The 15,002-nt window shown below is 40.8% G+C and overlaps 1 protein-coding gene across 1 annotated transcript; it reads right to left on the bottom strand.

Moving 5' to 3' along the window:
* Window positions 1–1,664: 1,664 nt before the first annotated feature.
* Window positions 1,665–11,557, bottom strand: bsdc1 (BSD domain containing 1). The gene is made up of 11 exons (XM_031728118.2): window positions 11,346–11,557; window positions 10,768–10,822; window positions 8,135–8,251; window positions 7,855–8,022; window positions 6,687–6,741; window positions 5,781–5,896; window positions 5,625–5,693; window positions 4,098–4,182; window positions 3,552–4,019; window positions 3,284–3,387; window positions 1,665–3,189 (listed from the first exon to the last, which is right to left on the bottom strand). The coding sequence occupies exons 1-11, from the start codon at window positions 11,354–11,356 to the stop codon at window positions 3,160–3,162; spliced, it is 1,278 nt and encodes a 425-aa protein (XP_031583978.1). The 5' UTR covers window positions 11,357–11,557; the 3' UTR covers window positions 1,665–3,159.
* Window positions 11,558–15,002: the final 3,445 nt, after the last annotated feature.

Raw genomic sequence — 15,002 nt, 5'->3', positions numbered from 1 at the left:
CTGTGAGCACCACAAACACACCTCTAGGGTCATTCATGTACGGCCCCTCCTGCTATAAAGAGCTGAATGTGATTTGCCTAATCTTTCTTTATTATATCCATCAACACAGCCGCAGGAGACCAAGGTTCAAGGTTGTGTTTATCCATGCTTAAAATCTGAAAATCTGAAATGGAGATTCATCATCCAGTCGCTCATCATGACCACACCCACCATACAGACACAGGCAGACAGTAGCCATCTTTTCAGACAGCATCCATGTTGCGGAGGCAGCACGCTGTACAGGTGTCCCTCCACTGTGACCTACATTAGCCCAGCAGATGCCACCACAAGCACCCACCAAAGCGTTTCACTGACTGCCCCCTCGGGGCATCCGGGGAGGGGGAGGGTGTCAAATTAGGTGAGACTGTGTGTGAAAAATGCAAGAAGGAAAACTACTAATGCGACTGATGATAAAAACATTGGTTTGTGTCTGAAACGTGGCTGATCCATGTCTGTGAGATGGATGCTGCAGCTGAAAGAAAAGGAGTGGCAGCTTGTGACTAAAACTGTCTAAATGGAGCAACAGCGCCATCAGGTGGCAGGGCTGGTCAGTGCAAACATATGCTCTCACTGTAGCATATGCCAGAACTGAAGGTTTTCCAACCCTAAAGGCTAAATATGAAATAATTTACCAGCCACATTCAAATTTGTGATCATTTGTCACCCATGTTTTCCTCCAAATTTTACACATCTTTGAGTTCACATTCAGTCGTTTGTAGTCTTATTTTCACATCATAGCAGCGCTCTTCTGTAAAGTCCACAGATGGCTCCGTTATTCCTCAGAGTAAGAACACCTGCTCGAACGTACCTGCAACTCTCAGGTGTTATTAGGAAGCTTTAATTATTTCTCCATAACTATGTACGTCTTAATATTATGCATTTATTTAAAATACAGCCAAAGAACTTGGAGCTAAAAAGATTAGAAAAAAGTACAGTGAAAGAGGTCAAACCTTCCTGCTGATGTGCTGGGATTTTCCCACACAACCAACTCTGGGGTTGGTCTGAAAACAGAGAAAATATTAAGGAGCTGCCTTGTTGATGGCAGAGGTCAGAGGCCTTGAGCTGATAGGAAGGCAACAGTAAGTCATATAACCACTTGTTACACCCAAGGTCTGCAGGTGAGTATCTCTGAACGCACAAGCAGATGAGCTACAGCAGCAGAAGACCACACTGGCTGCCAGTGCTGTCAGCTCAGAGCAGGAAAGTGAGGCTCACAAAGATTAGAAAACGTTGCGTGCTCTGATGAGTCTCAATTTCTGCTGCGAATTTCAGATGGCAGGGTCACAATTTGGTGTAAACGTCCATCCTGCCTGCTATTAACAACTCAGGCTTCTGTTGGTTTAACGCTGTGGGGACTTTGGACTGCTTGGTACCAAACGTCGTTTGTATACCAGAGCCTGCCCCTACCAGCAAAGTGCACCTAATTATGCAGACGTACATTTAAATCTCTATAAGCAGTTTCATAGCTTTATTATTTAAATATATTTTTAATTTTTTCAGCCTAAATCCAAATTTGTCCCGTAGTCAAGTGTTTACAAATTAAACTGTAAAAGTATCTCCACATATTGTGCATTTTTAACGTTTTCTTGTCGTCCTGCCGAACGGCGTTAAGCAAGACACGGAGGTCGTTAGCCATGAATCCTTTAATGACAGAGATCACCTGGAAAATAAAGTGAAATAACTGACGTTAAACAAAAAGAAGTCGACAGGTCTGATTAGTTCAACGTGTGATTCTGAAGGGAACACGCAGCAGAGAGTTATATACATGCAACACATCGTCAAAACCTGAAGAACAGCCAAAACGAAACAAAACATACAACTCAACAGTGACCATCTGCACAATGTTTTGCATAATGTTATTGCACAGACATGCAATCTAAAGCACATAATACAATAATTAAGCATTTCTTGTAGTATAAATATTACACCTCTAGGCTTTTTTTTTTTCCTCAATTACGTTACAGATGATGGATAAGGAAATCCGAAAAGCGTGGAGCGTGCTCACTTCACCCTTTCTTCTACTTGGCACACTGCCTGCTGAGCCATTTTGTTCTGACGATGGACCAAGGAAGACAAACAAAAAAAATAAAAAATAAATCATAGGATTGTTGATCTGACTGAACCTGCGAGCCTTCCTCAAATTGAAACCAAAGCATCTGGAATCACAACACCAGAACCGGTCTGAACTCTCTTTATTGGGTCAACTGTGACTGTTAACTAACTCCCTCTGCCCACATATGACAAATAGATAAACAACTTATAATTACTCGAAAATGACAGTCACCAACACGAATCTCGTATATCTGAATCAATCACGCGACGAGGAGAGAGGGAAGAAGGAATAACGACACGTCAGCTGGTTGTGTTTCAGATGGTGTCACAAAAACATTTGGATTACATCGTCACACTACTGTGTGTTTTACAAGGCCATACACCTAGCGTCGGGAGTGAATCCAAAATGAAAAGTAATCCGATGGAAAAGAAAAAAGACCAAAATAGTTTTTTTCCATTTTGAAGATTCACTTGCATAAAACAGATGAGAAAGAAAAGGGTCGTCATTCATGATCACTCAAATAGGAAAAAAAGAAGAAAAAGTCACGTTTAAAGTATTTCATCTTAGAAAGGAGACAAGCAGCATTACAGTTTATGGCTATTTCTCAGCCCGCATTTAAGTCATCGCCTGGAAATACACTCGCAACATATACAAGATGAATTTTATGTGATAAAGACAAAGTAAAGAGAAACGGCTCCTCCCCGGCTGCTGCAGTGAAACCCTTCACATTCCGACTCGCCCTCGAGCTTTAAGGTCAGAATGATTACAACCTGTCCTACGCTAGTGTCATACGCTCTCTAAAGTGAGAAGTTACTCCAAGAAATAGCCAAGAGTCATTTCCCTCGCTAGAGGCCTACAGCTGACAGAGCACTAATTCTTATTGCCTTGGTCTTCCCGTTGCGCTTTTCAACAGGTTTACCAATATGGTCCAAACCCGCCAGAAAAAATCCCCCACTGACAATCATGACATGGTGACAGAGTGGACAAAGAGTTAAAACACATTAAGCATGGTTCGTCTGCGGAGAACTAGCTTTAATGGCGGGACGGGGTTCGTGTAGCCGAGGCACTCAGTCCCAGTTCTCCCAGTCTTCATCCAGCTGGTGAGAGGAGGAGGGAAAAAACAGTGAGCAGAATGTACGCAACATGAATTATTCATATCTATCCCCCCATAAAAAAAAAAAACCCACAAACCTCTCCAGATGCTTCGATTTTAGAGAGAGCCATCTGGACCTCTTCTTCCGTCATGTCCAGGTCAAAGTCTTTCTCCCAGTCCTCGCTCACATCGGTGCTCGAGCCTGGAGAGGGAGGAGAGACAGACACAACAAGTTGGGACTTTATGACCTTGACTCTGCTGCTTCTTCTAAGCCTATTAAGTGGAAAACTCATAAGTGCATCCCTGAACCTAATCCTGTTTCGATTCAACTGGAACAGTAAGACCAACTGCCTCAGGGCATCGCACCTTTCTTGCCGTTCTTGGAGGGCGTAGACTTCCCGCTGTCAGAGTTGAGCTCAAAAACTCTCAGGTCCTGCGGTCCATCTTCTTTTGAGTTTTCCGGTTTTGAGGCCGGGGCTCGTGCTGACACCCCGTCAGCTGTGACCTCGGGCTGGGTAACGGCCTCCGCTTGAGCTTCAGGAGGTAAGTCACTGTTTCCGGGCCTCTGCTCGTCCTGCGTCTTGTTTACAACATCCTCCAAGCTAGCCTCTGTCAGTTTCTCTGCCAGCTCTGTGGTTACAGGCTCTGGCCGCACTTCTACCTGAGTTGGCAGACTGACGCTGTCGCTGCTGACCGAGTAGGTGGTTTCACGCTCTTCACTCGGAGACAGGACAGGACTCAGCACAGCGGCCTCTGCAGGAACTGTTAGGTTGCTGCTGTCCAACGGGGGCGTGAGGTTGAGTTGAGATGACGACGTGGCACCAAGGAAGTCATCTGACAATAAACAGGCCGTGTGAGTGAAAGTGTTTCAAAGCAAAGCTGGCAGATAAACATTAACTCTCCTGAACATACCCTCCTCTTCTTCCTCCCAGCCCAGCGTCTCTGTGTGCGCACTCTGCTCTGCTCTCTGCTTCAGCACCAGCCTCCTCGCCTCCTCCTAGATAACACAGAAAAACAAAAGTTTCTATAGTCTCAATATCTGTGAATCATCAACCCATTAAAAATTCAACAAGTCTTTATATGTCTGTCCCAAGCTGCATCCATCCATCCTGAAAAATAGAGCCAGTGCCAAGTGCCACCATCGACAGTTCCTCTAATGGCCATCTGAGGCTCCAAGAGTACGTTGGCCCCCGAAGCGTCTCGGCTTTAGAGCATTAAAAAGCAGCATTTAGAGGCTGGCACAAAAAATGGTTTGGGGCTCTTAAAAGTTCCCTTCATTTAAAAAAAAAAGAAAGAAAGAAAGAAAACAAAAGAAAAGAAAAGAGGAAAGCCGCTTTGATCGACGGCTAACCCTTTTCAGATCTTTTTAATAGAAGTATCTGATTAATCTTGCGGTTGTGCAGTGACCATACAAGAAGTCTGTGTTTCAGGTGTGATTTGCTGAGTGAAATTCTAGTAATTACTTATGATGCACCCACTCAGTTTATTAATGCAGCGTAGCTAACTGAGGTTGCTAGCATCACCTGAGTTTGGGGTTGTTCAGATGAGCAGTTCTCATGTTTCGCCATGAATGTCATAACCTGAGAACATTCAATCACACAAACACAGCCGAGTACCAGATCTTTAGTTTAACCTTAAACTAAACTTTAACCCAATAAACCTCAAACAGGCCTTTTAACTAGTGTAAAAACGTGACCCAGCTTAAAGTTTGTATCACTCTGATGATTTAAAACTCACACTGGCTCCTACACAAGCAGACATGATTTAATTTTTAATGTACTGATTGTATTTGCCTTCCTTTTGCAAATGTCTTCAAAACAGTTTGGATGTGCAATTTTTAGGAAAACTGCAATCAACAATCTGCTCTAATGTTAGTGACTTCATAAATAAATTATTGTGTTTTATACATAAAAGTACTCTTTACTGCCTCAGCCTTTATTTCCATAATAATGTGTTGAATAACAACTTTAATGGCAACAGCAGAACGTCTTCTCCGTTTGGGGAAAAAACATCATAATAGAAATGTACACGGGGTAATTAGGCGTTAAAAGCATAATTCCTATTCCACACTGAGAGCAACGTGCGGAAAGAATACAAAGAGGCACCAACGGGAGCGCCGCTGTTGTTCAGTAAACCTCGTCTCCTGAGAGCTAGTGTCAGTGTGAAGAAATCATAATGAAAGAAAACACCACAAATATCCTCCCGCTGAAACACAGACTGTTACTGGATTAGCTTTCACATTTGGAAAAGAAAATTAAATTCAATAGTTCTTTGTGTACGCGGCTCATTTTAAGGTTGCAGTATGACCACATGTTGGTAATAAAAACCTCCAAGAAAAGTCCAAAAACTGGCCAGCAGGTGGCACCCAAGACAACACATTTAAGTTGCATGAAAGATGTATATAGGAAAAAACAAAATCATATGAAACGGCAGGTTTACCTGATCCAGCTGGAAGACTTTGTAGAAATATCTCTGCCAGAACTCAGAATGTGCTACAGCTGCTGGCACCTGCACAAAAGAGACAAAGTTCTTATCTTTTTTATTTATTCAAAAGGAGACGAGGAGCAAACGTTTGAAGAGAGCATCAGGTGATACCATTTTGGTATAAAGCGCTCGTATAGAGGGACTGTTGACCAAAAGCTCAGAGATTTCGCCTTTCTTATCTTCCAGGCTGAAGGTGGACAGCCAGCTCTCAAACTGTTCAGGGGGGCCTGACAAAGAAAAAACAACATTTCATTATTTAGATGATTTTAAGGAGGAGAACTCCAGTAAATCTGATCAAAAAGATTGCAATGTATGGCCTAAAGATTTTACTGACCCAGCAAAAGGTAAATACAGGTCTCTCAGAGGTATAAGAGAATAAAAAACACACATTCAGAGTAACCAAAACACTACATCTATACGTCTGCCAACAAATAAAACACACTTAGCAGTCAATTTGTTAGGTAAATCTGTTCAAATGCTTCTTACTACAAAGATCTAATCAGCCAATGACGTGGATGGGGATCAAAGGTGATTTAAGGGACTTTAAATGTGGCATGTTTGTTGGTGCCAGATGGGCTGGTATAAATATTTCAGAATACGCTGATCTGCTGGGATTTTCCAATCCAACCATCTCTAAAGTTTACAGAGAACGGCCCCAAAAAAGAGAAAATATCCAATAAGTGTAATTTCTCTGGGAGAGAACGCCCTGTTGATGCCAGGGGTAAGAGAAGAATGGTCAGACTGCTGTAAGCTGATAATAACTCATTCCAAAAAAATATCTACAGAACAGCATCTCAGGACCACACTGATGTGATGTTATCACATCAGTGTGGACCAAAGCGTCTGAGGAATGTTTACAGCACTTCTTTGAATCTATGCTCCAAAGAATTCTGAAGGCAAAAGAGGCTCCAACCCAATAGCAAGGTGCACCTAATGAAGTGTTGACTGTAAAGGTCTGCAACAGAACACTGGTTGCAGACCTTCATAGATCAACCAGTTGATCATGATTTTTCTTACCATCTGGTTCATTGCAGTATGTCGCTGGGTCAGCCTGCAAACTGTAGAGACGTGCCTGCAGGAAACAACAAACGCTTAGTGGAGATCATTTCACTTCCACATGCACATCATGTGCTCACTTTTGCAGTTTGATAACACAACAGAGACTACTTGATAAATGCACCGTGAAGCATTTTCTTCCAAGATATATAGCAAGAGGGTTTTCGCTCTCTCTTCGTCTCGCACAAAATTCTGTGCTCCAGCTTTAACAAGTGAATTTAGCAGGTCTATCTGTATCATGCAACCTTAGTCTGTCTATATTCACCACATATGGTAATTTCCAAAACAACTCTATGACAGCGCCCAAAACATTATCAGGAGCAAAGCTTGTTGCAAAATTTAGAAAAATGTTTTGGAAAACGGTCAAAAGGCAGAGGAGAGGGTGGAGATGTAGATATGGAGCAGGAATTGGAAAATGGCAAGAAAGAGGTCAATATTCAGAGGATTTGTTTGAGGCGGAGGATCTCCCCCCTCCACAATCCCTTGAAGGGAACATTATCCTGATGGTGCTCCACCACAATAATCAATTTATGCCACTCTATGCAGCTCCAGTAATACCTGGACCTGGACCATTTAAGAACAGAGGCAATGCAAATGCAGGAGTCTCTCAGTGTTAATATAATTTAGTCTGAAGGAGAACGACTGAGTCTGTTAGCGATCCTCCATCTGAGCTAGAGACCAGTTCAGTCTTAGCAAAAACGATGTGTAAACTCAACTGCACCCACTGCTGGTGGAGGTGACCCTCTATAAGGATAACTAACAGTTGGGTGAGTCAGGTCAGGATGTTGTCCAAAGTCTTTCCTCACATGTATCCCTGTCCTGTTCTCATTGTTAGAGCTTCAAAACCTGTTGTTTTATTCTCAGAGCTAATGTCACAAAAATGTTTCCTTTGACTGTACTGTGAGCATCAGATTTAGGAAACCATAATGAGGCCCTGTGAAGAACTGAAACTGCAGATTTAAACCAAAATCTCAACTGTCACTGAAACCATAAAACAGCCTTTGATGCCAAGACCTAAACAAGTGAGAAAAGGTGCAAAACAGCGTGATGCATTCGGACCTCATGTGTGTTTAGCCATTTTTAACTGATGAATTGAGGGGTGTGTTAATACAAATAATTTAATACTCACCTTTGAACTGTCATAAACTTCTGTGGTTCCTGCTGGTGTTGCCACCAGCGTGATTACATCACAGTCAATAGTTTTATCGGGAGGTGGAGCAAGCGTGTCTGATATTACGCCTAAGAAACTAGAGAGGCTCTTCTTCACTTTTTCTGTAGTCTCAGAGGAACCTTCCACCTAAAAAGCAGAATAAACACACAGTGGGATAAATACACATTCGATCTGCATGTAAACAGGCATTTGGGAGATATTCATAGAAGACACGACGCCGTTAAAGCCTAACACTTACTGCAAGTTTGTTTCTGACGGCAGTGGCCGTAGCCGCAATTGAGCAGGCCGTATCATGCTGCACCACAGTGGAGAACTCAGTCAGGTCTCGCTTTATGAATTCTAAGGCTTCAGATGACTGCAAAGAAAAGGACAAAGATCAAAATCCAGATTCAACCTTATCATATCTCTCAGGAAATTGCTGCTTCAGCCTATCAAAGTCACAAGCAGCGATACACCAAGACGGTGCCAAAATTCTTAAAAATATGAGTTGGTCTTTTTTTTTAATTATTTTAAATAAATCCTTTATTTGGATCAATTTCATCTTTTTTATCTTAATTGATCTAAACTGCGTGGCGGCACAATGCTACTGAGTATGAAATTTAAAGTAAAAAATCATATGTTTTTTTCCTCAGCTTTTACATTTTTTATTAAGGAAAAAGGAGAAAATTATGAAACTGTTGCAGTAAAGCGAGTTTTTAAACGTATACTGATATGACATTCAAATACTGGCTGACACAACCATGTTGCTTTATGTAACTAATTTCTTCTATAAAACTGTGCCCCTGTCTTCATCTCTCCTCTCACATCCTGTCCAACAGGGAATGTTGACAACAGTTTGGTTTTTTGTGAAGCACCATAATAAACAATAGACACTGCTGAGTGTCTCCTTGTCCGCTTACAGTACAGGTGCTAGAAGGAGCCAAAATGAATGCTTAAAGACTGAAAACATGTTCCATCCATCAGTGGTTCTGAAACTGTGGAGCACAGAACTACAGCAGGTAAGGTGTGAACAACATCCACTCATGACAGGAATGAATGTCATGGGAATTTGGGGCTCTAATGATTTCTTTGAACTGTTCATTTTCCATGGTGGAACGATTGTACACCATACATCTTTAAATGAGTTTGAATTTATTTGGGGGGTTTCTCTAATCCACACAGGGCCAAAAGTAAAAGTATAGGCTAAAAGATTTAAGTGACTGTACGTATATATTTAAGTAAATTGTGCTGAAGGTTCTATAGTATCTTTAAACTTGACAAGTCCAATTCATGTTTAACTTCATTAGTCATCATTATTGTTTCTCTTTGCCTTCATAAGGATTGTTTGGCAGCTGTCACCGGAAAGGCCAATACTCAGAACAATGGGAAAGTCCAAGGAACTCAGAGAAGATCTAAGAAGAATTTGTAGATTCACACAAATCGGGAAGATCTCTTGGAGACGTTTCTAATCCACTGCAGACTCCAAGTTCAAACAACTGTACTTAAGTAAAAGTTATTCCTTTGTGTCCAGAAGACCCAAACTGTCACCTTCAGGTGAGTGAAAATTGATTAGCATATTCAAGAAGAACCCAGAACCACCAAGGCTCAGATGCTCAAACCTGCCATGAACTGGAACTGCTGGAACATCAGTGTCACTGTCCACCATGAAGCTAGTTTTACATCACCACAGACTGAGGTACCAAGAAAAGAGCCCCACCTCCAAAACCTATACCTTCAAGCATGTCAGAACAAAGATTGAGCTGCTCGGTCACAATGACAAGAGGTATGTTTGGAGAAGTAACAGTGAATTATTCAACCGGAACAGCCTGTCAAGCATGGTGGTGGTAGCATTGCAGATGGAATAATGAAGATGCAGAACTACTTCCAAATTCTCCAAATCAGCAGCTAGACAGTTGAAGCTTGGACACAACTGGTTGTTCCAACAGAAAAATGATCCGAAACACACAACAAAACAGCCTTTGAAATGGCTAAAACAGACTAACTTTGAGCTTCCAAAATTCCTCACCATGTTGAAAATTTGTGGACTGTGGTTAAAAGCCAGATCTACGCCAAGAAACCAACCAACATCTACTAAATCCATCAAGAACAGTGGTTAAATATCCACCTGGAATTATAAGAAGCTTGTTTATGTGTGCCAAAAGCATCTGGTCAAGGTGTAACTTTCTAAGTGACATTTAACCAAATATTATTTTGGGGGGGGGGGGGGTATGTATACTTTTGATCCCATGTGGATTAGAGAATATCCCAAATAAATTCAAACTTTTGCATCCAATACTTGTTTGCTGTACAATCACTCCACCCTGGGAAAAAGAACAGTTTAAAGAAGTCGTTATAAGCCTAAAATTACCAAAATATTCATGATAAATGTATGGAAATTCTGACCACAACTGTGTATTCTGCTGAAACTTTGAATCCTTTTACAAATAACTGATCATTAAATTGTGAGGCATGACTTTGAATGGATTTCTGGAGGAGAATATGCCAGAGAAAGTGCAAAAGCAACAGGTTTACACAATTCTTCTGAAAATTGCAGTAGTACTAAGAAACCACATGCTTTGCCCAAAGTCTGGTTTAGAGCAGACGCTTGTGACATGCGTATTTCTCTGCCACACAGCTGCACATTTATACCACTGAGATTTATTTTGTGGATCAGCATCCAACCTCAAAACACTTTCAGACTGTGCCCTGTGAAGGCAATAGGAAAGACTGGGAAACAGCTGGCACTATTACTCAGCAATGTATTGTCTGGTGTATTTTGGCTCTTCCTCTTTATTAAAACCTCAAAGTATTTCCTAATATTCCTGAGCATTAACATACACACAGGCTTACTAACTGTCATAATGTCGAAGTCTTTTGGTTTGAGATCATTACCTTTTCTTTGACGGCCTGGAAGCTCTGCTGCAGCCAGCCTCCCCACCAGCCTTCTCTGTGACCACCCACATAAAACCAGAAAGAGAAGAGGAAATATTAACAATCAGCACCAAAGCTTTACATTTGCAGTCTGTTCGTAATCGATCAAAGAATCTGAGTTTGAGATTCTCAAGGATTCCAGAAACACACGCAGCTTTGACAGATAACGAGTTAGCTAACGTCAGCTCGGCGAGATTAAATGTTCGAATAAGTCACGAAGTGATTTTTAAAACTAAATGTGATCACTGAGTGTAAAAATGACGCGTCAATACAGCCCGGAGTTTCTCACTGCGTGATTTAAAAAGATAAACAGCAAAAGCTAACTAGCATATGCTAACGCTAGCCAGGCTGTGTTTTGGTAAACAAACGCACTTCCTGAAAAGATTCCGGGAGCTTTACGCGCTAGTGTTAACGCAAAGTAAACACACTATATCTGGTTAGATACACGACACAATGAGACACGAGACACGTGAATGACACCGTCGCTCTTTGTAAGATTAAAGTGTAAAACTTAAAATAATTTGCGACTTCACTCTCACCCTTCAGCCATCTTCACACGATGACATCATCAGTATTTACTGAACTCTCACCCCGACAGCGTGGCTAAAAAAAACCCCAAAAAACAAAAAAAGAGTAGAAGAAAACACAGACTTTAATGACTTCTCATCTACAGCATACCAATGTCCACATCACATTCTCAATTAAATAAACCCATTAAAAACCAATGTTTGGTTTTATAAACAACTATTTTAGTTTCTGTGTCCTGTCTACGGTGGCTGCAGAGGACCAAACAGTTCGGGAGCGCGTATGATCAGTTTCTCTTCGCAGGTATTTCGGCATACCCGCATTAATAAGGTAAAAACAACAGCACAGAATCAAATCACAAGTTGACAGAAACTGTTTAACGTAAATTAACGTTACTATAAATGTTTTAAGGATTATTTTTTTTACAGTAAAAAGCATCGTGAAATGTTAATAAAACGTAATTATTGTTTTCAAAAGTGGAAAGTGCAAATATTGTTGCCAGCACCACGTTTGAAAAAAAAAAAAAATCAGCACTAGCACTCTGCAAGAGTTTGGGATTTGAGTAATACAGTTATGTTTCACAAAGTTTGCTGCATTTTTTTCATTATATAGTTTTTTTTATTTGCTTCTATGATGTAGTGAAGAACAATCATAACCATTTCTTAAATAACTAATGCAATTCTTTGTGGCATCTTGGATAGCACAGTCTGGGCCAAACCCTGATTCGTTGAAATCCATTCTTGCCTCTTCATTTGATACCACTTCATCACATTTTGTGGGCTACTGTCATGGTCCTGGGTGTTTCCCAGTGTTTTGTGTTTAAGTTCTATTGCCTGATTATTGGTTATTCATTGTTTAGTTCTCTTGATGTTAATTGTTGTTCTGGTTTCTAGTTTAAGTCACTGTCTTCCTTATGTTCCATGTGTCATATTCTTTCAGTCTGCCTCTCAGTGTCTAGTCCGCATCTTTCTGAATTGTCTCTTGTTTCCTGATTTATTTTGATATTCCCAGTCCTACATGCAGTGAGTCTAGTTTTGCTTCCCCTTGTCTCGTTCTGTATAATTTACCCCAGCTGTGTCTCCCTCCTGTTTCTCATTCCCTGATTGCTCCTGTGTGTATATAAGCCCTGTGTTTTCTCCTACTTCTTGCTGGTCCATCTGTGTTCCTCCATGCTATATTACCTCTCTGTGTAACTCTGCGTTACCTCCCTGAGTTTCTCCCTCTGTGTCTTCCTTGGGACTCAGGGTTCAGTTTTGTTTTATTAGTTTTCCCGGTTTAGAGTCTTTCTTAGTTCTGTTTCTTGCCGCCCTCGCTCTTGTTTGTATGTCACTCTCCATAATGAAGTTCACTCACATCAGCAGTGTCTGCGTATTGGGTCCTTATCTAACCTCCACACGGCCTGCCACAGCAGCCGTGATAGCTTCTGCTTGTACACCTGCCTTTCTTTTGTGATTAAACTGAAAACATCCTGAAAGATCAACTTCTTTCAATTTGGTGACAATCTATGCATTATGAAGCATGGTGGATCACCGTGGCACAGGACAAAAGTAGTAATTCGTGAAAAGTACATTTTGAAACCATGGCCAGAAAACTCCCCGGGTCTTAATCTGACTGGGAATCTATGCTCAGTCCTTTAAATGCAGGTGGGCAAGCAGAAGCCAACAAACTGTGATCAGCCAAGGCTCTTTTACCATCGGCCCACAATGCTTTGTATTGATGAAATATGCACTTTCCATGGATGGCAGCTCACTCAAACCTGTATGTAATGTTCAACATTAATGTGAACAAATGCACCAAAACACCATCATGAATGCTGCTTTTAAACAGTCTTCAAGATTTATTATTCATCATGTACATTCATGATTTCTGCAATTTAAGTTTGCTGAGAACACAGGACCGATTTCCACTTAATTCATCTTCACTGAGCTTTGGCTCGGACAAGTCTGCTGTGTTTCTGGATCTTTTTTTTTTTTTCTTTTTTTTTTTGCCTTTTTAATATTTTTCCAGACATGGTAAAGTGTTGATGTGCTTTTTTGGATGCTGCAAAAACTTGTATGTTCTTATTGGTGTTCCTGAGCCTATGGAGTGATTTCCAAGTCTGTCTGTTATTAGTTCACCATCCAAAAGCCACCGCGATTCAGTCATGGTTTTGGCCTTGCCCCTTGCATGCAGGCAAGAGTGCTTAGCTTTCCTCACCTTTACTTCTGGAAATCTCTGCTTTTCTCGGATGGTCTTTTTTAATAATAGCCTAACATCCTGCTGACTAGTTTAAAGATGTTCCACCAGTTAGTTTGCTAAGTATTACACAACCTTTCCATTTTAAATTTTCAGATTAAGGGAGGGTTTAATTGACCTACAAATAATTTTTTTATTGACATTTACATGGTCTCGCCACTCATTTTTGGAAACAATATTCTACAGTCTTGCTGTTGTGACCAAAAGCAGCCAACCAATCTTACAGCATAGCTTGGAGAAGTCCATCCGAGACAATGAGAAACTATAACCCAGATCTTTCATGGGGGAGAATAATAATTTAAAAATATGCTGATTTTTCTCTTTTAATTAACACTAATTTAACCAATAAGATGTTTATGAAACCCATCAAATCCAGACCGCTGCGTTCCTTCTTCAGACATTATGTTGACTAATCAGCATTTAGCAGTTCCAGCCTGAGTCCCCTCATCAATCTCCCTCCTCTGTACATCTGTGTACATACATGTGAGCGTATGTGCACACCATACTGCATATGTGTGTTGACCCCCAGCAGCTGTGCTTTCCCCTCATCATTATTCTGAGTGAAAAAGGGTGGTGGTGGGGAGCTGTGGGCTTTACTAAGCATAAAATGCAAAAAGAACAGACATCAAGCTTCTGGAAGTGTGCTCTCCCCTAATTGAAGTTCTCTTTTATCTAGACTCTGCACAATGTGTGCGTATGTCCTCCAATACATGTCCCCCGTCCGGCCCCTCATTCCTCTTAATTGGGTCTTTCAGTCCCCTAATTAACTCTGTCAGTGCAGGTTGGCCTGAGCCAAGTTGGGATAAGCACTCCACTATTGATCAGTATCTGAAGCAGTTAACTTATCCATCTGTCTACATTTCATCTACAAAAGGTCATGGTGTAATAACATCAGTGCATCCTTTGTGCTGTTAAAAGATATTTCTGTCTTTTGACTTTTTTGACTCCAGCATATGTCTTTGCCAGATTATAAGCTGTGCTTATAATCAAAATTTATATTCAGTTCAAGGCTTCCAAAATAGCTTCATGGCTAATATTATATAATAACATCCAGGCACAAGAGTAACTAAATACAGTGATTGATGTATTGTTCTTAAAAAGTTAATGACGTTTATAAGTCAAACCTTATTGCTCTGCCTCTCTGCATTCATCAGATACATTTAAATATTCTGTATTTTTCATACAAATTAAGGATCTTCTTATACTAGATCTGAAAAAAATCCCCTTATGATCACATTTTATGTCTATCAATGAGTCCTTTAAAAAAGTACAAATAACAAGAAAAGTTGGGTACTGACTGATTCTGTTTCTATTCACCTGTTTTCAGTGCAGCGAGTTTGTTTCAGGGATTTACCTGCTTTGTTCAGCTTAAGTGATATGTGCTGCATTTTTAACATTTTCAGTGCAGAGCAGAGTTTAAGACTTCAATTATTGCT

The sequence above is a fragment of the Oreochromis aureus genome, linkage group 19 (genome assembly GCF_013358895.1).
Source record: "Oreochromis aureus strain Israel breed Guangdong linkage group 19, ZZ_aureus, whole genome shotgun sequence".
NCBI lineage: Eukaryota > Metazoa > Chordata > Actinopteri > Cichliformes > Cichlidae > Oreochromis > Oreochromis aureus.
Note: the sequence above shows the minus strand (reverse complement) of the source record. Positions and strands in the feature narration are given on the sequence as shown.